Source organism: Medicago truncatula, chromosome 5 (assembly GCF_003473485.1).
Source record: "Medicago truncatula cultivar Jemalong A17 chromosome 5, MtrunA17r5.0-ANR, whole genome shotgun sequence".
Lineage (NCBI taxonomy): Eukaryota > Viridiplantae > Streptophyta > Magnoliopsida > Fabales > Fabaceae > Medicago > Medicago truncatula.
In genome coordinates this window covers 5,794,651-5,819,435 of record NC_053046.1, presented here as the reverse complement: position 1 = coordinate 5,819,435, position 24,785 = coordinate 5,794,651, and the positions used below count along the sequence as shown (strand labels likewise).

General features: G+C 33.2%; 3 protein-coding genes across 3 annotated transcripts; 2 read left to right on the top strand and 1 right to left on the bottom strand.

The window, feature by feature from the left end:
* The first annotated feature begins 6,171 nt into the window (after positions 1-6,171).
* LOC11407831 (metal transporter Nramp3) lies at positions 6,172-10,360 on the top strand. The gene is made up of 4 exons (XM_003611600.4): positions 6,172-6,896; positions 8,015-8,151; positions 8,274-8,926; positions 9,818-10,360. The coding sequence occupies exons 1-4, from the start codon at positions 6,364-6,366 to the stop codon at positions 10,037-10,039; spliced, it is 1,545 nt and encodes a 514-aa protein (XP_003611648.1). The 5' UTR covers positions 6,172-6,363; the 3' UTR covers positions 10,040-10,360.
* Positions 10,361-11,473: 1,113 nt separating this feature from the next.
* On the top strand, positions 11,474-18,563 carry LOC11411922 (aspartic proteinase 36). Its single transcript, XM_003611598.4, has 12 exons — positions 11,474-11,968; positions 12,072-12,192; positions 12,907-13,334; positions 13,438-13,594; positions 15,209-15,291; positions 15,372-15,468; positions 15,566-15,638; positions 15,793-15,999; positions 16,126-16,250; positions 16,485-16,586; positions 16,662-16,759; positions 17,964-18,563. The coding sequence occupies exons 1-12, from the start codon at positions 11,709-11,711 to the stop codon at positions 18,133-18,135; spliced, it is 1,923 nt and encodes a 640-aa protein (XP_003611646.1). The 5' UTR covers positions 11,474-11,708; the 3' UTR covers positions 18,136-18,563.
* Positions 18,564-22,604: 4,041 nt separating this feature from the next.
* On the bottom strand, positions 22,605-24,186 carry LOC11407026 (lysine-rich arabinogalactan protein 18). The gene is made up of 2 exons (XM_003611597.4): positions 23,532-24,186; positions 22,605-22,850 (listed from the first exon to the last, which is right to left on the bottom strand). The coding sequence occupies exons 1-2, from the start codon at positions 24,120-24,122 to the stop codon at positions 22,767-22,769; spliced, it is 675 nt and encodes a 224-aa protein (XP_003611645.1). The 5' UTR covers positions 24,123-24,186; the 3' UTR covers positions 22,605-22,766.
* Between the last annotated feature and the right edge of the window lie 599 nt (positions 24,187-24,785).

Below are 24,785 nucleotides of genomic sequence, written 5' to 3'. Positions count from 1 at the left end.
AATCTAATTATTTAATACACATTTTATAATACTAAATACGTTGATAATATTAATTTTAAAACGGTCAAATTAATAATTAATAGATATTAACCGTTATGATACTATTTTTCTATATAAATAGTAGCGCTTTTGGGTACGAGTACACAACAATCACAAAATATAGTTCTTCTATTTTTGTTCTCTGGTTCTCTGATATCTATATTCTAAGTAATTTTTTTATTTTTTTCTATTGCAAAGAAAAACGTCTATCAAACACGACTTCATCTCTAATGTTTGGCCGAGAAAATAATCGTGGACATTGGTTGTGATGGTTGTTCGTGTTTGGTTTGTTCAAGACTACAAAAAGAAAAAACTATCATTTTCTATCGAGTTGGTTCTAATGGATCGAAAGGTACTTTTTTCATATTGTTTTTGTTTTTGTTTTTGTTTAAAGTATAGTATTTTAATCTTTATTATCTAGGGTGATCGAATAGGTGCGTTTATACGAAGAACATTGATCTACAAGTTCAAGGAGCAACTCCAAGAGGGAATGGTGTTCACGATTTCCTCATTTGATTTTGCTTGCAACAGTGGTTTGTATAAACCATCACACAACGAATAAAAACTGAATTTTACAATTAACACAAAAATCAAAATATCTAAATCTTCTTTGGTCCCTACAAACATGTATTCGTTTACACTGCATATGATGTTTTTAATGATTCTTACGACATGAAATGTAATTTGAATCATATTTTTATCATCAAACTAATTTCAAACCCCCATCCATTTCTAACAACATGAAATAAGTTATATATTGATGTAGTTGGTGTCTTGACTGCGGTGGATTTTGTTTGTATGAAGACCTCAAATCAATTATATTAAAAACACTTCAAGCACAAGATGTGCCCAATAAAGGAAAATACAAAGTTCAAGATGCATAGATACAAAAGAATCAAATCATGAGGTAGAATAACCAAGAGAAGTAGAAAGATTATTCCACCAACATTTCAACTCAAAATACATACATGATTGCTTAGCATTTTGTATCCAATAAACGAGAAATATAATTTATCTAACAACACCATAAACTGGTTCTTGTGACAAAAATGTAAGAATTTTTTCTTTCCAAAATAATCCAAATGCAAGTCAGCAAAATCAACTGAAAACTAAAACAATTTTTTTTGGAACAATTGAGAACCACTGAAATGAAGAGTACCCTGACAATAATTAATTGGAAGAACACAATAATTTCAACCACTTTAGAATATTATGTCATATGCTACCAAAGAATTCACACTAAAAATAAAAAAGATAATTCTCCTCTTTTTCACATCTGCCAGAACATAAAAATAAGTTCATATTTTAAATACTCCATCAAGCTAAGTTGCCATTTATTAGAATTCAGATATTCAAGAGCCTCCACGAAAAGAGAGAGACGTTTAGAGGAGCTACTTTGTTCCTAATGAGATTTTTTAGAGCCATAGGTTCATCATGCTCCACTTGCAACTAGATGATATACCCCTTTGTCAGGGTACCTTTCACCACGATCAACTTTAAAGAAACTTATAAAAAACGCTAGCCTTAAAAATAATGTTGTCCAACAAATAACAACAATATATCCCCTGCACCTCATTCCAAGAAAAATTCCATGACACCGTCTCCACCCCATCCAACCCTAACCTACGTATCTCCTTAAATGGCATAGAGTTATTTTGATATAACTCAAAAGTTCTTCTAAATATATCACACAAAGTACCACTCTACAACCACGAATCATTGCAAAAAAAGGAGTATTTTTCTCATTACTCTCCACTATCATCAAGTTGTCGTCAAACCAATTTCTAATCCCCATCTCCGCCTCTATTTTAACACCATGGAAGTAATTTTACCACACATACGCCTAATTGTCCTCACTCTTCACATGAACTCACCCAACCTATTCTAAGAAGCTAAAACTCTAAAATGCAAACTCATTGATCCATATCAGCCTCCAAAACTATTCACGTAACAAAGATAAATTAAAATTCTGCATTATATGATCCCTCAAGCAACAACTATATCGACCAAGACACACCTTATCTCACTTAAACCAATTGACTTTACTAGCTTCCGCACTCTCTCCACACTCAAAATAATAAGAATTCAATAAAATAATTTTTACTTAAGTAAGCCTTGAAGAATGAAAGAAATTAAACCAATTGTGGTGGATATTGAAGGAGAATACAAAGATACATTACAAGAACATTAAATTGAATTCGAATGGGTAAAATCTATTTGTTTTCATTTTTAATATATAATACATTATGATATTTAATTATTATTTTAATTATTTGTCAATTAATTTTTAAGAGATGTCAGTTTGAACGTACTCTTTTTTCTATCTTCCGGTAAATTTAAAAAGGCGAATCTGACAATTTTGTTGCAAAAGTTAAGTTGTTCCTAGATAAGTATTTATAACTATCAACTTGATTATTTAATACCATTAAAAGGTACATATTTATTCATTTACTTGAACCATTTTATTTGTTTCAAAAGTGAAGTACCTTTATTTTTAGTTGCCTGATCTATCCCACATTAGCATACTAGAAGAATTTTTTAATCTTACTCTTATGATCACCATTGGAGTTGAAGAACTTGCATGAAATTGAGTGGGTTGACATAGATCTCCTACCTTTTTTTCCCCATGTTTGATCAAGGTTTTAGTTTGTGGATTTCGGTTAGGAACATTAAAAGGATGAAGTGTTTGCTTGGAAAAAAGGGGAAACTATGAATTGGAAATCATAACTACACTAAAACATCTCTCAAAAAAAAAAAAACTACACTAAAACATAACGAAATTAGGTTAGATTGTTTTAATTTGTGACGCTTGATCTCTAATTAAAAAAAATTAAGATATGAGATTAAATAAAATTGTTTTCTGAAATTTTTCTCACTAGAGATAATTTGCTTTGGAGAGAAATACTCTCTCCAATATTTTTTTAGGGACTCTCTCCAATCTTAGATATAACAAATAAACAACTACATTTTATTATCTTAAATTAAAAAAAAAATATATATAACTTATTTTGACTCTATTTAATGTTATTTATCCTAATATACATTTTAATTCATGTAAGTTTTATTTTTAATATTTTTTTATTCTCATGAAACAAGTTACAATAGATGGTACTTTTCATAATTTTATATTTTTTTAGAAACATTCGAGAAAACTAATTGCATATAAGTAAATTTTTGAACTTGGATATTTTTTTTATAATTGAAATCCGAGAGTGATTAAATAAAAAAAGTAATAGCTTTATTCAAAGTGGTAGATTTTTTATTATATTTTTATAAGACAAGAGCAAAAAGAATAATCTCAATTAAGTTGGTACCCTACTTTAATCGATTGCCAATTGCTCATATATATTATTAAAAAAAGGAAAAAAATTATATAAGATCTGAGAGGACAAAAAATATGATCCAGTCAATCCAAGTGGATCCATCCTAACGGGTAATACATCAAAAAAAGATCAACAAAGTGGGTTCAACCCTAATTAATTCTAACAAACGAATACCATTAACGATAGACGTTTGTGAGGGCAAATCGGGTCTATAATTTGGCGTATTGATCGATCTTCAATACAAAATCGGATCACGTGCTATCAACACCCTGCAACAACGGCAACACGGTCTCATGTCAATCAAGGATTAATGGGATACGAACACATACATATTCTTGAGAGTGGGGAGTAGATTCAACCACCAACACGGTAATTAACAAATTCACACGCACTAACTGTTTACTGCTATGATCAACATCAAATTAACAGTTATTTCTGACCCAACATAGAACCGCAACCACCTCCAAAGAAAGGGAGGAGACGGAGGATTCGAATGACTTACCATAACCAATCCACACGGCGGCGAAAAAGGTCTAAAACGGTGGCAAAATATAGGATAAAGAACGGACCCTTTCGGGTTTCAACCAAACCAACGCGGAGTTCTGCCATTGAGAAGCCAACACACAGAACCAAACAAGATCGCCGGTGACAACCAACAATTTACGAATACCAACAACTAAGCAACCACCACCCGTAGCAGATGCGGTACTGGTTGAATCGGAAACAAACGACACGAATGGTTGTGGGAACCGGAAAAAGGGTGGTGCGGGGGGACGACGCCACTCATCGCACCATCGTTGCATGTTGGTACATCGTAAGTGATGAAGGTTTTGAAAAAAGGGGGCGAGGTGGCGGAAGATTTCTAAAGAGAGGGCAGAGCCATAATGGTAGATTATAACAGAGGTAATCATACCTCTTATTAATTAGATATATTTTTAAGAATATAGTAATTATTTATAGTATTTTTATATTTTAAGCATAGTTGTACTTTTTCTCACTATTTTAAGCAGAGTTGGCATGTCCGTGCCAACTCTGTCTTAATTTTAAATACGAAGATAAAGTACTACATAATATCAAAATTCTGAATGAAATCAAACTAAAAAAGTCAAACAATATCTAAAAAACTTATCTATGTGTAAACCCTGTTAAAAAAATTTAAATAAAATGTATCTCGTGCTTGGCACGGGGCGTTACACTAGTAACTATACATAAAACGGTTCTAAAAACAATAGTAAAACATAACAAATAAAAACGGTAAAGATTAATGATCATATAAAAATAACTTTAAATAATGTAAAATCATGTTAGTTTGTAAATGTTAATAAAGAAAAAAAATCGATCCGCACTTTTTCATCCATGAAAATCATATCGATTAAATTAACCTGGTCTCTATATTTAAAGTTTGGCATTCTCCACATTCTAATGATCCTAATCTTGAACCTCGATACTCTATATTTATTGTTGATGGTTATGCTATCAATTAGGTCAAATTTTGTAGTCAAAATTTCTAGAAAAGAAAATCGAAAAACCAAAATGATGAAATTTATTTGTTAGTTAGGAATCAAATTTGAACGAAAATAAAAATAACAAAAAGATAAAAGCATGTTATATTAAAAAGTATGATTAGAAAGTGGTGTATATATATATATATATATATATATAGGTTTTGCTAGAATTCTTCCAAAAAAAAAAAAGGTTTTGTTAGAAGACACTTTTTATAAATGCATCTTTTAGCAAGTTATAACTATTTAGAAAAACAATTGACTTGTGATTGGTTGGTTATTTAGAAAAGGTGTGTTTTCCTATAGACATTCCTCATAATGGCACCAATCATAACTGTTAATGAATTCACAAAATCTACCGCACCAGCATTAGTAAACCAATAAATAAAACCAAAAAAAAGAACATCAACATAAATAAATACTGATTGCTAAACTGCTGAACGAAATCAATAATAACAACAATAATAAATATAAAACAAAATAAGAATGGATACCACAAACTCAATTATAAATAAAAATAGAGAGAATAGCGATATTGTTTCCCACGGAGTAGAGTAAAACAATCCACAACTCCTATGCAAACACTCGTGGTCGCCGCAACTTGTATGTGTTAGTTTTTGGTAGATCGGGCTATATAAAAATCAAAGTATGAGTAAAAAGAAATAAAAGAATAGATGTTTGTTAAACCTGAACAAAGAAAAAATTTAGATCAAAAGAAGGTTTGAGTTTCGATCTGCTCCAAATATGTGATTAACAAAATCTCATTTATTTACAGTTAACTTTTGCATTAGAATATGTTGCTAAAAGATAATATAAAAAAAACTAACCGTAAGTATTTTTTTCCTCAATGAAAAAACTAATTGAGTAATACGATGCTAAAAGATTATTTAGCAACTAATTGAAGCTCTTTTTCCTCAAAAGTGAAAATTTAATTGATAGTATTGAAAATATTATATATAGTTTGTTGAGATATTTCTGTTACATAAAATATTAGGAATTAAATAAAAAAAATAAACAAAAATATTTAGTGGATATGATCAAAGTTTCTTGAGATATTTTTGTTAAATAAAATATTTATTTTAAAAAATAGAAAAATAATAAAAATATTGAGAATAAACGTTTCTTTATATATATATATATATATATATATATATATATATATATATATATATATATTTTTGATTTAATAAAAAAACAATAAAAAACTAAAGAAAAAAGAGGAGAAAAAAATGGGAACCGAATTCCAATTGCAGGGACCACAAGAATTGTTTATAGCTGTGATTAATCTACGATTTTATTCTTTCATCGATAAACCAGAACCAAATTATACTGAAAACAAAACAGAGTATAATGTTTCAATCTTGATGTGCTATTTACTTAACTCAAAACTCCACTCCACATTCGACAGTGACTGGTTCCAATTTTCAAACCATTCTTTTTACAACCTCTGAAAACACAACACACAAGCGTAACCGCAAAGCCAATCATTATCCACCAGCATGTCTCACCAACAACCTCTGTTAGAACAACAAGAAGAAGAAGGAGAAGAAACGGCTTACGATTCATCTGAAAAGGTTGTTGTTGTTGGAACCGACGAAGAAGAAGCCTATGAAGCCGAGGTGGACTCAGGAGTACGAATTCCACCGTTTTCATGGAAGAAACTCTGGTTATTCAGTGGACCAGGTTTTCTAATGAGTATAGCATTTTTGGATCCTGGAAACTTGGAAGGAGATCTTCAATCTGGTGCAATTGCTGGGTATTCATTGTTATGGCTTCTTATGTGGGCTACTGCTATGGGGCTTTTGATTCAGCTTTTGTCAGCAAGGTTAGGTGTTGCTACGGGAAGACATTTGGCTGAACTTTGTAGAGATGAGTATCCTACTTGGGCTAGGATTGTTCTTTGGTTGATGACTGAAGTTGCTTTAATTGGTTCTGATATTCAAGAGGTTATTGGTAGTGCCATTGCTATTAGGATTTTGAGTAATGGCCTTGTTCCTCTTTGGGCTGGTGTTGTCATTACTGCTTTAGATTGGTAAATTTCATTTACTTTAGATGGTTTTTAGTTTTTTTACAAATTTCAGTTTTGGTAATTTTCATTTAAAGTAGGTTTAAATATGATTTTAGTCTCTGCAATTATAGCATTATCTGGTTTTAGTAGTTTCTTTTTTTGTTTGGATCATGACCCTGCAAACTTAAAAACCTTTATTTTTAGTCTTTGATGTCAGCTTATTGGGCCACTTATGACATTATTTTGAAGTATCTTCTTTGATTAAGGTTTAAAATAGAGATAAATTATCTTATTATTGTTTTGGAATTGGATTTTCTTGATATTATTACAGTGGGTCATAGTGTTTTTTAGTTGTACTATGGATGAGGATGCTGCAATAAATAGAGTACAGATGAAGAATATGATTGCAGAATTACTTCAAAGTGTGTGTAGAGACACTAAGTTTTAGGTTCCTTATGCCCCTACTAAACTTGATGTAAGAGGAGGGTAACTGTGAATGTCTTTTGAGATTTAGAGTTTCTTGTTATGGATTGCACATCCCCTATCAAAACATATGGTACAGTGATAGTTTGTACTTTGTAGAATAGTACTACCTAACTTCAATTTGTGCATAAGAGAAGAGAAGACAAGAAATGGTTTAGAGTTTTTACTTTGACAGAGTTTAGATAAGAAACAGATGTGTTTTGCTGACCTTTTGAATGTAGAGTTGTTCTATTTATAGAGAAACTCATATTACTTGATGAAGGGAAATAATAACCGATAAAAAGGGACATTCTTTTATGAATTGATTCAATTAAAAAGATGCATTGATTAATGAATAAATACATTCAATTTTGAAAGAACATGCCATATTGATTTGAATTTCAAATCCATGAAGAAACGTACCTTTTAGAGTGCTTTCTTAGATTCATTCCTTTGGAAATCTCTCGCATAGATGTCATGTAAACTTGTTGGGATTGGGAAGAAAACATAGACAAAAATTATTATGTTGAATACCAGAAATATTGATGAATCCATGATCAATTGTCTTGCTTTTTCGTTTTGGCATTTAAGAAGCTATTGGAAGAAGCAAATGTACTTCTTGAACAATGTATATTATTCAAAATTAAACATTTAACTTTTATGTGGTTGCCTTGATCCAGTTTCATTTTTCTCTTTCTTGAGAACTATGGTGTGAGGAAATTGGAAGCTTTTTTTGCTGTTCTGATAGCTATTATGGCTCTCTCATTTGCTTGGATGTTTGGTGAAGCAAAGCCAGATGGTGTTGATGTTCTTGTTGGTAAGCAGTTTATTTCGTCGATTTGAAGTTTGAACATCTGCAAATTGTCTTCATTATGAAGTCAATTTCCTAGGTGTGCTCATGCTTCACAGCTGATACATGCTTTCAATTTGCCTCTGTAGGTATTTTGGTTCCTAAACTTAGCTCCAGAACTATACAACAAGCTGTTGGAGTTGTTGGTTGCATTATTATGCCTCACAATGTATTCTTGCATTCTGCTCTTGTTCAATCCAGGCAGGTTGACCCCAAAAAGAAAGGCCGCGTTCAAGAAGCTCTCAATTACTACTCCATAGAGTCCACCATTGCACTTGTTGTTTCCTTTATTATTAATATATTTGTCACAACTGTGTTTGCTAAGGGCTTTTATGGTACTGAAATAGCAAATAGGATCGGTCTCGTAAATGCAGGGCAGTACCTTCAGGAGAAGTATGGAGGCGGAGTATTCCCAATCCTGTATATATGGGGTATTGGGTTATTAGCAGCTGGTCAAAGTAGCACTATTACTGGTACATATGCTGGACAATTCATCATGGGTGGTTTTCTGAATTTGAAGTTGAAAAAATGGATGAGGGCGTTGATTACTCGGAGTTTCGCAATCGTCCCGACTATGATAGTTGCACTTATATTTGATTCTTCAGAGGAATCATTAGATGTTTTGAATGAATGGCTTAATGTTCTTCAGTCAGTGCAAATCCCTTTCGCATTGATTCCCTTGCTTTGTTTGGTTTCAAAGGAACGAATAATGGGCACTTTCAAGATTGGCTCTGTCCTCAAGGTATATGATTCCTTTGCATTTTGGTTGAACTGCTCCTACTAGTTATCCATTGTCAGCTTATTGGACATGAAATTTCCATTTGCATATTCTTATATGTCTGTTATATAAAACATGGAAAGAGTTGTAACATTTGGGTAGAGCCTAACTCAACCCTTGCAAAAGCGGCTTGTAAGGTGAGCGTGGTCCACCATTTATAATCACAATTTCAGACCTTATATCATTCAATGTGAGGCTCTTAGTACACCCCCTCACACTTAGTGCTGGACATCTGGAGCGTGACCCGAATGGCTCAATAGTGGGTGGTCCGATGGATCTTGGATAGACTGATACCATGTTAAAATTTGGATTCGGCCTAACTCAACCCCTACCAAAGTGGCTTGTAAGGTGAGGACTGTCCACCACTCACATTTCAGGCCATATTTCATCAAATGTGTGACTCTTAACAACGAGATAGTTTAGAAATGTCCCAATATAGACCTATTCTGTCTTTCCTTCTCAGGTTGGAGATAATTCAAAACTGAAATGAATTTATGTGACAAATATTGTTTGTGACTCTGAGATTTTGATAATTTCTCTACCTAAGTTCAACTAGATTGACATATTCTTACCAAAGAGACCAGTTTCAAGGCCTCCTTTCATGTAACCTACCCCCTCATTAATATTTTTTCAATGTGGATTGGCGCTGCTTGCTAATTTTTTTAAGGGTTGCCAAAAAAATAATTTTACAGGGGGAAAAACCAGAAATGACCTATATTGCAGGGGGTAAAGATCTATTAACCTTTTTTTAATCATTATTAATTAGGTTCAGACAGTGTTTTTAGTTTGATGCTTTGATTTTTTGGCAATTGTATAATAGTCACAATTCATGATATCCTTATGATTTCAATACAGACTGTTTCCTGGCTTGTGGCTGCTCTAGTGATAGTGATAAATGGCTATCTTTTGCTGGAGTTCTTTTCCTCTGAAGTGAGTGGAGCAGTGTTCACCACTGTTGTGTGCGCAATAACAGCAGCATACGTTGCATTCATAATTTACCTTATATCAAGCTCCATTACATTTTCACCTTGGCAAAGTTTAACTCGATCAAAGACAGTTACCACCACGGAGAGTTGAGCAGCCACAAATAGTAGCTACCACGCAAAGTTCAGTGTCAACATTATTCCTCAAAATCAAGAAGTAGGACTATAATTATTGCTAAAGAATTTAATCAATATTTTTGCCCTATTCTTATTGAGCATACTAATGCTTATTATCTGTATAACTAATAACTTGCAATGATTCAGGGGGGGTGGTGGTACCTTATTTATTGGTTGTCTGTACTTTAATGAAACAAGTCAGTGTAGATGTTAGTAACTTACAGTACTGTAAAATTTGATATACAATGGAGCTGTAATCATACCTTTTAAGACTATGATGTTAAGAATGTTATTTTTAGGTTAAGTTGTAAATAAAAAAAAATTCTTCTCAGGGATAGAACCTACAATATAATGCATGTATAAACAAATAGCTTATTACCTGTTTGTTTCCACGTCCAATATCAAATTAAACAAACACGCTTCTACTTGAAGCTACAATTACTTTCTTTAGGGAAACACATTCATTTTAGCTTTTAGATGCGAGAGTGAAAAATGAAATGCATTATTAAACATGTTATTAAGCTGATATCATCCCTCAATCACATGGATGATTTCATTGGAGGGTTGCTTGTCAGAGTTTGATGAGAAACTTTGCAAGCCTGGTTCAAGTTGTGATTGCAGAACTATTTTCAAAATCTAGTTTTTAAATTTTAACGGTATGACTATAATTTGTCTAAGTATTATAATACTATGATTAATCAATTACTACTATTGTTAAGTAAGATTGTTTTGTCCTCAAAACATTGGTATTAGCTATATCACATAGTAATCATCTCCATTTTTAATCACTAATGTCCATATCAACCAGCTCCACTCCAAACTTTTTTTTTTGTCTAGTCTGCAGGTAAATTGCCTGCCATCCTTCTCCTTCACGCTCCAACGACGTACATTTTGTTGCTTGCATGTTTTTTTTTTCCTGAATTTTTCGAACAATAGAACGTTATCATTCCTCTGCATTATGAGTTATTTGATGAATAATAGTGAATAGGCAATAAGATAGTTTATAACGATAGTCAACAAACTAACTTATATCTTATAGCGGATAAAACTAACCGAATGAATTTGTAATGTTCAATAAAATTAACATTTATAGCCGTTTATGAATATGAAATAACATACAAGTTATATACTTTAATTAATATATTAAATTTTGAACTAGTTTGAAGTTATAAATTATTTAGATTAGCTAATAAAAAATGCTATAAGCTTGTGATAAAGTGGTGGTTACTAACATGATTTTTGAGTCAAATGAAACATAAATTATAAGCTAAAAAATATGTCTTACCTAACAAGAAAAATGAAAGCTACTTTGAATCTGATATTGTAAAAAAGCTTCATATATAAAATCATAAATTAAAAACTTTTTTTTGTTTGTCTCATTCTCATTGCCTTTTACATATCAATCCTTAATTTAATGTTTAAGAAAAGAAAGCGAACGTAGAATAGAATGAGTTAAAGGGAAGGAACGTAAATGAGAGTTAAAGCGAACGTTGATTGAAACAACACACACGATTGATGATGATAGCTTGACTTCCCTCCCTCCATCCTTCGTTGTTGACGTAATTGATACTCAAAGCCTAACTCTGTGATTTTCCTTATCACTTCTTAAATCACCACCATTGCGTGCGCAGTTCACAAATTCAATCATGGCGATGACTCAATTCATCTCAATCTTCTTTCTAATTCTACACCTTCCACTCTTCACTCTCTCTATCAATCCCAACAACCTCTTATTCTTCCCTAATACTCGTAACGCTTCTCGTCCTGCTATGATTCTCCCTCTTCATCTTTCTCCACCCGATTCTTCCATCTCATCGTTCAATCCTCGCCGTCAACTCCAAAGATCCGAATCCAAACGCCATCCTAACGCTCGTATGCGACTCTACGACGATCTTCTTATCAACGGGTCAGTTTATAGACTCTTTCAATTTCATTTCCTTTTATGATTTTTTTTAAACGAGATTTTATTTATTTTTTTATTTATTTTTTTTGCAAATTTGATTGTGTAGGTATTATACTACGCGGCTTTGGATCGGTACTCCTCCGCAGAGATTTGCTCTTATTGTTGATACCGGGAGTACTGTTACTTATGTTCCTTGTTCTACTTGTGAACACTGTGGTAGACACCAGGTAATTTATTATCACTCTCAAAATGCCACTTTTTTTTTTTAAACTAATGTAAGCTAGCACTGACACTGACACGTCGACATAGGTAGTAATTTGAAAAATGAATTAATTGAATGAGATCGCATGTGTTGTGTCTGACACCGGCCACACCTTGAATCAGAAGTGTTGGTATATAGAGAATGTAAGTCTAGAATTTAATGATTTTATTGATTGATTATTAAGTTTCTGAATATGCAATTCTATTTGTTTGTGGATGAGCCATTTATTAGGGAAGAAAAAACATGAAGGGACCGTTGTTAAGTTACTCAATTTGAATACTTCTTTACTTCCCCGACCGCAGAAGAAATTATGACGTTGCAGCTGTAGGGACTGTTAGATTTAAAGAGAGAAAGTATGGACTGTTAGATTTAGAGAGAGAAACTTTCTTTTTTCTTAATCTAACGATCGATGTAGCTGCAACACAAGATTGCAGCTGTAGAGGATCCAAGTCCGGCCTAGGGATGTTCTTAGTGATGAAAATTGGAGAGGTAGAACATGGAGGGAGTGAAAATTGGCAGCTATGAGTACTAATTTTGTCATGGAAAATTATTTATTCCTTCTTGAAATGATTGCGAAAAAGAATAATTTTATTTTAGAATTTGCTGTTCCGATTTGTGTGTAACTCTTGTGATTTATCTGAACAAGAATGAATTTGTGTGCCTGAATTTGTTTTAATAGGATCCGAAGTTCCAGCCTGACTTGTCGGAAACTTATCAACCTGTAAAATGCACGCCAGATTGCAACTGTGATGGTGACACGAACCAGTGCATGTATGATAGACAGTATGCTGAAATGAGTAGTAGCAGTGGAGTCCTTGGTGAGGATGTTGTGTCCTTTGGAAATCTGAGTGAGCTTGCCCCTCAACGTGCTGTCTTTGGCTGTGAAAACGATGAGACGGGTGATCTCTATAGTCAGCGCGCTGATGGCATCATGGGTTTGGGTCGTGGAGATCTAAGTATCATGGATCAGTTGGTTGATAAAAAGGTAATAAGCGATTCTTTCTCGTTATGCTATGGTGGAATGGATGTTGGTGGCGGTGCTATGATTCTTGGCGGAATATCTCCCCCTGAAGACATGGTATTTACTCATTCAGATCCTGATAGAAGGTGTGTGTCAAATTCCTTATCTGACAGATATGAGATTTATGCATTTTCTTAAAAAATGCATTTGATTAATCTCACATTTACTCTAGTTTCGGGATGGCAACAGTCCATATTACAATATCAATTTGAAGGAGATGCATGTTGCGGGGAAGAAACTGCAGCTAAACCCAAAGGTTTTTGATGGGAAGCATGGAACTGTCTTGGATAGCGGCACCACTTATGCATACCTACCAGAAACTGCATTTCTTGCTTTTAAACGTGCTGTAAGTTCTTTTGAGTTGCATTTCTTGATTTCAAACATGGTGTCGTCTGTCTTACGTTATCCGGTGTTGAGTTGAAATAAATTGATGATGAGGCTGATAATATGGTGAATTCTGAACATACTGAGGGGGTAGCTCAATTTCTCATTATTGAAAGAACTGCGTCTGCTTGTGATTGTTGATGAATCATATGCCTGTTATACAAAATATTATGAAGTCGGAGGATTTAAGAATCTTAAATTGTTTAACATTTACCAGGTGATTTTTATTGATTTATGAATTTATTGGACATTTGTCGTATTCAGTTCAGGAAAATTACTTTGATACTTCGATAAATTTAAAATTTCAATTACAGTTACTCTTTCATTACAACCAAAAAAAATCTTTGGATGGTTTTTTGTTCAGAGCATTGAGTTAAAAAAGGGATGCTAAAATTTATACACCATTTAACCTTTCAAAACTGAATTCCCTCAATACTGTTGTTGAAAGTGCCCTGAATTATTGTAGATTATCGGTATTCAAATAGGAAGCACAAAAACATCGGTGCTCAAATACTTCAAATATGGAGAAGTATCAGTGTCCGACACATATTTGATACGCGTCCAAGACTTCCCGAAACGTACCCATTAAGTATCCAATAATTTTTTAAATTCTTTTTGGAAATATTTCCACCGATACTTCTCAGATATATCTTCGATACCTCCTACCAACTAAAGACACGCTTGTCTTCCTGATACGATACATCTCGATAGGTCTTATTAACTAACGACACAAAATTTCATGTTTTGTGGCACATTCGTAGTAGAAATAACATGTTCAGATATAGGTGGGGAATATATATGCAATTCTGTCCGTGTCTTATGATCACAAGTACCCTTTTATAAATTGCGATGATCATATATTAATTACTGATATGTTTATCATTAATGAGCAATTATTGATGTGACCTTTATAATTATAAACATTGTCGGTTTTTTTGTGTGTGTGTATGTGTATAGATATGAATAGATTTTTGTTAGTCTATCTTGGCTGCAGTGTTGTATCTTTACTTTTTAAAATTTCACGTACCCTTGTATCCGTGCCGTATCATATCTGTATCGTACTATGTATTCAAGCTTCTTACATGTATGCCATACACGGTATTGGGTATTCTTATTCTATGATATATAAATAAATACTTAAAAATTTAAGATGTTTCAATTTGTGTGTTTTTTATTTTATTTTCTTCATTCTTCAGAAATCACTGAATTTTCCAATCAAGATGTAATGTATATTTGTAGTCATTTTTAACCATTAATTTTGGAATCTCATTTAAACATTTATGCTTTAAATATGCCTGTTATGAAGATGTGTTTTGGTCTTCATTTCTGTGGGACGTCCTCCAAATCACTTCATAGAATTAAAAGTTTCAATGAATTTGTCAAATGTATGTACCATTTATCAGGGAGACTCCTTTTTATTCTTTCATCATCATTCATAGTTTAGTTTATTGATTATTATTGTATATTATTATTTATGACCGGATATCCTGTTGGTGATTACAACAAAAAAGTATCTTATTAAGATAAACTGTCTTATATGTCTGATAAGTTTGCATTTGTATTTATCTGTTTGCAGATTATGAAGGAACGCAACTCTTTGAAACAAATTAATGGTCCTGATCCAAATTATAAAGATATATGTTTTACTGGTGCTGGGATGTATGTCTCTATCATTATTAAGTAGTGAACACACAAGCCTATTGCAGCTTATTAATGGTTCAAATTTATTTTTATTTCAGTGATGTCTCTCAACTTGCTAAAAGCTTTCCAGTGGTTGACATGGTGTTTGAAAATGGTCACAAGTTGTCACTGTCTCCAGAAAATTACTTGTTTCGGGTTAGTTATATAAGAAGATCATTGGTATCTTTAGCTGGGTTTACAGGTTGACTGATTTTCTAATCCCTACTTTTCTTTGGGCTATCTTTTTATAAAGCATTCAAAAGTACGGGGTGCATATTGTCTGGGCGTTTTCTCAAATGGAAGGGATCCAACTACTCTTTTAGGAGGTAACTAATTTACTGGGGGTAACTCCATTTCATTTCATACTTTGTGCTGATTTGAAATTATGCTCCTTAGTGTTTGTGTTAGGTTGGCAGCTTATGAGGTATGGGTTTGTCTTCTAATTTAGTGATCGTTCTTATACTGTTTATGTTTATGTAGGTATCTTTGTCCGTAACACTCTTGTTATGTATGATCGTGAGAATTCAAAAATTGGTTTCTGGAAAACAAATTGTTCTGAGTTATGGGAAACGCTACACACCTCTGATGCCCCATCACCATTGCCTTCAAATTCAGAAGTAACAAATTTAACTAAAGCATTTGCGCCTTCGGTTGCTCCATCTGCGTCGCTAGATAATTTTCATCAAGGTAATATTATCTTCTCCTACTATTCTAATTTTATTTCAAGTATATACAGAGACATCACGTTTAAACATGGATAGCTTATATTATCACTAATGAGTAACGACTAATCTCCTATGATTGAATGTGCAGGTGAACTCCAAATTGCTCAAATAACAATAGCCATTTCATTTAACACGAGCTACACGGATATGCAGCCTTACATTACAAAGTTAGCTGGATTCATAGCTCATGAGTTAGATGTTAATACATCACAGGTTAGAAAATGGTCATCAAAGTGCAGGAAATATTGGTGCTTAGTTATAGCTTTAAGTATAATTTATTAATTTGATGCTAAAAGGAGATGTAATTAACTATATGCATATACAATGATGGCTAGATCAGTTGGCTGGTGTAGGTTGTGGGATATATGTAGGTCCTAGACGTAAGACATTTTCAGCTAATTTTCCATGTTGTTACTTTACGGTACTGACATTCTGGAATGTTCACAGGTTCGCTTAATGAATTTTTCTTCACTTGGAAATGGGTCCCTCTCTAGATGGGTCATAACCCCAAGGCCATATGCTGATTTCTTTTCTAACACCACTGCGATGGTAAGTTGACATTTGTGCATTTGCATTTATGTGTAGACAACCATTTGAATTTGATGCTTATTTTTTATGTTACAGAGTATGATATCCCGGCTTTCTGAACATCACATGCAACTCCCAGCCACATTTGGAAGTTATAAGTTGTTAAATTGGAATGCCGAGTCTTCATCAAAACGGTAAGTTCTATCTTGAAACCAGAGAGAAAATTGTCTTCCCTATATCATTGTACACATACTTGCTTTATCATTTATAGTGCATGCAACAGCAATACTGAGGTATATAATTTCTCTCGTTCAGATTAGTAGGAACTTGGAAAGTATGATGTACTAATATATGAAAATTCACGCTTCAGCATTGGGCCGTATGCTCTTTTCCACATTTAATATTTTGTATAAAACACGCATGCATGTCTTTTCATATTACAAATGTTCACTGAACTGTGTATATGAGTCAAGATTCTAGATCTGTTTATAGTTAATAGACTGGATCCTTTACCACATATAGCATTCTGATCAAACTTTTCCTGTATAAAATAGTTCAACCACATGCGGTGGTATGCTGTCTAATAGATAAAAAATACTTTGCACTACCACTGCACTGTGGGAGAGGAACCAGATCCGTTTATAATGGGTGTTAGTCTTCGTATACTACACCACTTGATTACATGATGAATTTAATTAATCCAACCATTGAATTGAATTTTTTTTACGAAGTAGATTAGGTATACAAAATTCGTACAGAAAGAGAAATCAGTACATTATCGTGCTATTGCAATTTAAGGTACAATATGTTCTCTTAAAAATAAGTAAATGTCCGCTATTAGTTTACAGACCTACAGTTTTCTAAATTATTTAAAATTTGTACGTGATCATAAAATAATATCGGATGGTTCAATGATTTGATTGGTTTAGCTTCACATTTTACATGAAGTTATTCAGTGATGTAAATATCCAAGACTTACACCTGGTGTGACTTGTGTCAATGAGTTCTAACACCCCCCGACCCCCCCCCCCCACACACACACACACACACACTCCAAGCAATGTAGTTGTTTGTCTTTGCTTTGTTGATCTAATGCTGTATTTAGACATCAACAGTTTCCTATTATCTTTCCCGACATATGCATGCACTGCTCTGAAACTTTTGGGACAACAAGGGAAACCCACCTGTTCTTAATGGGCAACTCGATATTCTACCTGCATAATTGTTGATAATTAATTCAACCTTTTCTTCCATTCCTTATTTCAGTTGCCTATTTTGGTTACTACTTTCATGTGTGCATATAGCTGATGTCTAAAATCTTCTATTAATTGAATATGGTTGGGGTTTATTCTATAATCATTTTGGATGTTGTCAACATATTTTTCTGAGATGATGCAGGACTTGGTGGCAACAATATTATTGGGTCGTGGCTTTAGCGGTTTTGCTTACAATGCTTCTTGGAGGCTCTGCCTTGGGAATATTCTTAATTTGGAAAAACAGACAGCAAGCTGAGCATTCATACAAGCCAGTTCATGTAGCTGTTCCAGAGCAGGAGCTTCAACCATTATAAGCTACGTTCTGTACTGCTGCTGGTCAACGGCTTCCCTGATTAGTGTGGCTATTACGAGCAATTTATACAACCATAGTTACTCTGTTCAAGATTTTAATTTCAAAAAATTCAAGCTGTCTATTTTGATGTGTAAAAACCCTGTTAAGATGTACAGTAAGGATTTTTTTAAAAGGCAAAGTGGGCTTATTTAATTTCATCAGCAACAATAAGCGAAAATTCAATGGGGAATAGAGTAATAATTGCAGGGGCTAGAATCTAATATGGATGCTCTAGCTGCGATCTTATTTGCTTGCCACTTGATAAAACTACCTGTAATCAAGCTAATACAGTAAAAGTTATTTACAAGTTGTATCATCTACAAATGCAATTTTGTTTGTGGTATTTCAATACATGGGTGAATGAAAAGGCGGAGGCACCATTTCGTATTACATGATGCTTGCATTTTTATTTGGATGAACTTTTTACTTGATTCGTATTCTTGTTTTTCTGGTTTTGAGGTGATGTTCCTCTTCATTCTTGTATCAGTCTATTTACTAGTCATTAATAATAAAAAAGATTATGGTGGGGTTATAGCTGAAAATAATGATAACTTGCTGTGGCTAAAGGACTCCCCTTCCGTCTCCAACATTAGGGTTATGTAGTGGCTCTTCTTCTCCAACCTTAGGGTTTAGTGGGGAACCTCTCCTCGGTTCGTCCTAATGTGCCATTCTCTTCTTGGATAAAATTTCCCAATCCCATAGGCCTCTTAGGTTTTGGAGTTGTTGTTTTCTCACGTTTCCTTGGTCATTAACCGTGGGTGGATGAAGCTGTCTGGATGATTGTTAAGATATAGATTTTGGTTTAAGTCTCTCTCTTTTTTTTTTTTTTTTGCAAAATCCATGTGTATTTGTAATCAATATAATGTTTTTTATGTAACCCAAAAAATATAATGTTTTTTATCCATGCAAAATCTATGTATAGTATAACTCATGATTTCATCGGCTCATCTATAGAATTAGCTCTTTAAATTTTTGGGAAATGTCTTATCACTGTTAAACATGTTGGTTCTGCTCTTTAATGAAACTATTTTTACCGTAAAAAATAATATGGAATTTGATATTTTAAAACCTATAAACGATAAGAACGTACCATAGAAATAAAAAACATTACGATAAGGACGTAGACAACTTTGTCATGCAACTTAAATTATCTGTCGAAATCTCGGACCATTACCTTTTAAAGGTAAAAAAGATGGGTGGAAATGAGTTTGTACTTAGCATAGCAGCACGATGAAGCACACGCTGGCATATCTTTATTTGATAGAGTCTGATCAGTAAGGGTCACAATAAGTTCATTTCATTTTGTGTCGGTGGAGGTAGCTGAAGTCTGGATGGTCATTTTTCACATGTATATTTCAGGAACACCTTCCAATATTGTTACATAGCTTGATTTATTTTTTTAAAAATGTAAAATATATTAACGAAATACTAACCATGCACGAAATGTACAAGGATTTATTCAACAACAAAAAAAGGTACAAGGATTAGAGCAAGAGTTTCAAAGTTACACTGTTCAAGATTTTTAATCATTGGTTGGTCCTATATTCAAACAATAAGAAATTGAAGATTTAGTTAGATTTTTGGTCTAGCAAAATGGGCCAGAGTATATAATCAATAAGTCAATTATTAGTTATTATATAATTATTAGTTTGTTAACCTGTTAGTATTGCTTTTTGTTAACTAAAAATGTATATATCAACCGACAACCAGTATCAAAATCATATTCAAACTCTGATTTGCAATTGTAAGTTTTGTGCTAGAAATACAAGCAATATATAGGAGACACAAATTATACTTCACATCACATGACATGATTACCTGGGTGGATAAAAAAAACAAAAAACCGAATGCTGAACTGAATCCAACCAAAAAAAACTGAACTATCTATTATTAACAGTTCTGAAACTGAATGAAACAGTTCAGTTCGGTTCAAAACAGTTCAGTTCGATTCGAAACAGTTCGGTAACTAAAATTCGATTTCGTTTGTTTTTTTCATATTTTTTTTCAAACATATCAATAATAACAGTTTTGAACAATTCAATTCGGTTTGAAACGGTTCAATTCAATCGAAATGCAAACAGTTGAGTTCACTTAAGTTATTTTAAATTTAACAAACAGTTCAGTTTAGATTGGTTTGGTTTTCATCCTAAAGTGAACCATATCCACCCCTAGTTACCAACGCTTAGCACATGATGCATTTTAATTTGCTTAAATTATTTTGGGTAACTAATGCTTTTTGTTATCAATTTCGTGCATAATAGTGTTCTGCAGTTAAAGAAAGAATAGTGACTAGTAAAAAACAAATGTAAAAAAGGAGAGGGAGATTATAAAGTGAGAGCCTATTTTATACCAAACTGCCCTTGGTGGCTAAGTAAAGAACATTGAGTGTGAGTTTGGAATTGAACATTATTTCTTCCTAGCAAAGGAAACTTATGAAAGGGAAAAGCTTTAGTAGATTTGTGCTTAAAGCAAAATCCACTACAACACGATTTTGGTACTGTCTTTAACTATTAATATTAAAGGAATTACCCTACAACTAATAATAAGTATATAGCAAGCCGCAAGGTGAAGAAATTGTTCATATGATACAAGAAAAATATATGTGATAGTGAAAGCTTATCAAACTTTTAAATTATTGAAAGCCAACTATGGTATGTTAAAGGATGTAACACGTGAAAGTATAATGGTGACTTGCAGCCAGTAGCCATTAAAAGCGACTCATAACTAAGCCAGTACTATTTCTTAGGCTTATTGGTCTCAGTGTTTTTATGTGGTAGGTAACAAGTTGTCCAAACTATATAAAACGTGGATTTGTTTATTTGTCACAATCATACATGATCCTAATCTGGAACTGGTTAGCACGTCTTCTTTACTAAAAGCTTATGTAGATTGATTGTAGTATCATCGAAATATTATAAGAAATTTAATTTCTTTGAGATATTGTCTTTCTAGAGTAATACTTCTGTCACAAACACGTTCTATTAATTTCAATATTAGACATCACGTAATTGATATACTCAAATAAGATATATCTTTTCTTTTTATACAAAAGTTTAGGTTTTTTGAATATTAGAAGTTTCGAGCAAGGCATGTCTCAAAGTTCAAATACCACTTATAAATATATTTAATGAGATCATCATGCCTAGCACAAGAGTTGAACCAATGCCTCTCTAAAATATGAGTAAACTCTATTAATTGGACCAACAATCATAGACATATTTAAAGATATATCTTTAAATATATCCATAAAGGGCTATAATTTCAAGCAGGAAAATGCTACTTATCTAAAAAAAAATTATAACGACATCATGACGGTTTGTTAATGAGTAAATAGACAATTACCCTCCTGAAATTGTAAGTTTCGTCAATTACTCCCTGAAATTAACAAAACTTCAATTACCCCTTGAAATTGCACGACGTTAATCAATTTGCCCCCTCTGTCAAAATTTTATGTTAGTCAACATGACGTTTTGCAAATACCCCCCTGAAGTTTTGCACTTATGTGCAAAATGCCCCTTGAAGATAAGATCAAACGGCTAAAGGCTATTCGTGAAGACTTCGTGATTTTTCGATCGCATAATGTTTTCAACCACTAACGGCGTAAGAAAACACCAAATTTACAGTTATAAATGGTTTATTTTAAATCAACTTTAAGCGCAAAATGCAGAGAAAAGGTCGTTTTTCTTTTGTTCAAGAAAATTTCCTCTTTTGTCAAAAAATAATCCATTTTAACTAACACATCAAAAATAGTAATTTCGTCTTTTTTTGTTCGTGTAATGCATAAATGAAAGTTTTACTAAATTTGTTGTACATAGTTAGGGATTATACAATGCTGTTTATAGGTTTGGATTAATTTTGAGGTAAAAGTTTACCCGATTCAAATGTTAAAATCATGTGTTCTGCCTTGACTGAAAAAATATCATGTCTTGCGTAGTTCGGTTTGAATGACTCCTTTGAAATATTTGATTCTAGTTAAATGCAGTTTTAAAATATTTGAATCAACTTGCAGATTTAATTTAAACCGATTTGAATATAAACATCCTTGTTATACACACATTAACAACAATAACCATGAACCACCCTTCAAATGAAAAAGTACATTTGTAAGCAAAAATAAGTACGTACATAATTCCAAAGTTTTTTACATTTTAAGATGATTTTTCACATGTATTTCTGCATTGTTAAACTGAAATTAAATTATTGATATGGTTAGTAACTGTTGTCCACTATTATTAAAGTTATTGAATAATTTGATAGTATAGCATTATTAGAAGAACTACCAAACTAGGAAGTTAGCTAAAGACAAACTAGAAACTAAGAAAGGGATCTTTGTGTCGGTGTTTGTTTTACCCCTTCAAGCAACCGCAAGGGTAAAACCCAAAACAAACGCCATAAACAGAAAGATAAGCAAACAAGCAAGCAGAACCAATGTGTAAAATAATGGCAAAAACATCACCAATATGTAATAGAATAATAAGAGTTTAAAAAAACAATGGCAAATAAATTTAATGTTAGCCCAAGACAGGACCAAAAAAAGAAAATAAATGATACATATGAATATATCGTGGTAACAATAACAAGGAAATCTCTTCTCTAGAACATAAAAACAAGGCTAGCCAAGCCCAATGCCAAGGATCCTATCACCTTCTGCAAGCATCTGATTGTTTCTGCTCCACTCTGCAATACAGAAAATTCAGATCTCAGTATTGACTCAATTGAATTTTTCTCCTATTGCTATTAGCAACATCAACAATGACCAAAACATGATACATTTCTTTCACAAAAAACATGATATACATTTATAGCAACAGTTAAATTTTCTGATTTTACTATATACTGTTCTTGTAGGCATTTGGACTTTCAAAACCAAATTGGGTTAATGCAAGTAAATTTGCATCAGGACAATCATAATTGTTAGATCGAGATCAGACCGTTTAAATTTTAATTAATTACAAATTTGATTTTTTTTTTCTAAATAATAAAATACCTAATTTGAACTAATTGCTCTCGATCCATCCTATGCATGAATGTGTAAAAAAAAAAAAATACACAGTTCAGAACATTTGAGTTCAAATTCAACCTACATTGAAGCAAAAATGTACTCTGTTTTCTGTCTCTCTCAATTTCGGTTAAAAAAAAACATTTAAACTCTAAAATTAAACTAAGCATTTCAATGTCTTGTCTCACACTATTCAGATCTGAAACTACAATAATAAATTCCAGATCTGATGCAAAATTTTACCAACGGTGAAAATATTTACAATTATGCAAATACTTAAAGTGATTTTGACAAATTCACAGTGATATCAAACATGCATGAAATAAAAATAAAAACGTAAAGAGGAGACATGAATGTACCTCGTCGGCAGCAGATGCTGGACCGGGAGAAGAAGCATCGAGACTAGGTCCAGGAGCACCAACCGGAGGTGCAGGAGGTCCTTCCAATGCCGGTGAAGGTGCTGGTGCACTGTGTTTCTTACCTTTCTTTGTTTTCTTCTTTGATTTGCTTGGAGCTGCAGCGGGAACCTCAGCGCTTGGTGTTACTGCAGGTGTAGAAGCTGTCGGTGGTGAACTCACTGGCACCGGTGTTGGTGGAGAACTCACTGGAACTGGTGCTGGTGGTGAACTCACTGGAGCTGGTTTTGGTGGTGTACTCACTGGAGCAACGACTGGTGATGATGCAGCTGGAGATTTAGCAACCGGAACTGGAGCAGCTGGAGAAACAGCCGGAGTTACAGTTGCAGCAGTGGGAGATGAAGCTGGTGGTGATGATTTTGGAGAAGCGACTGGAGCGGGTGATTTTGGTTTGGTAGGTGCTGCGACGGGAGCAGCAGAAGGAGTGGTGACGGTAGGTGGTGATGTAGTCGGAGCTGACGACGGAGATTGACCTCCGACGCCGGCGAAGACAATGCAGATCAATGCGAGTGAGAGAACGTTTTTACAATCCATTTTTTAGTTTTGTTGTGTTGTGTGTTTGTGTTTGTGTGTGAGGTTTGAGAAATGTGGCAGAAAGATTTATAGAGGGGAAGTTTCTTTGGTCAGAAAATGATCAACGGGTGTTAGTTTGATTCATCTGGATCGATCTGGTGATGTGGGACCCATAGGTAGATGGGACACCACTAGCCGTTGGATTAACTTATTTGGGCAAAGAAGCTTCGACTTTGTGGCCCACATATTGTTTTTCTAATGTTTTTTTTTTTTAATTAAAAAAACATTTATTTGAGTTGGATTCCAAACACTCATCTAAGTTAGGGTAAATCGAAGCTACTCGTAAAACGTAGATTGTGGTGTATCAAATGTACATTAGAAATTCTTTAAACATATACTCTATCCGTCTTTAAATATAAGCAAAATTGAATTTTTAGGTTCATTTATTTAATGATGTATCTGGTCCATATTATAAACCACATACACCATTAAATGAATGAACTTAAAAAGTCAATTTTGCTTATATTTAAAGACGGAGGGAGTATGCAGGTGTTGAGTTACAGATACTCATCCAATAATACATGTAAAATGGACAGGTAAGTGTTAAAAAAATGAGATGATTCATAAACGGATTGTTCTAAAATTTTGAATTAAGACATCAATTTCTGTTCTCTTCATGTAATT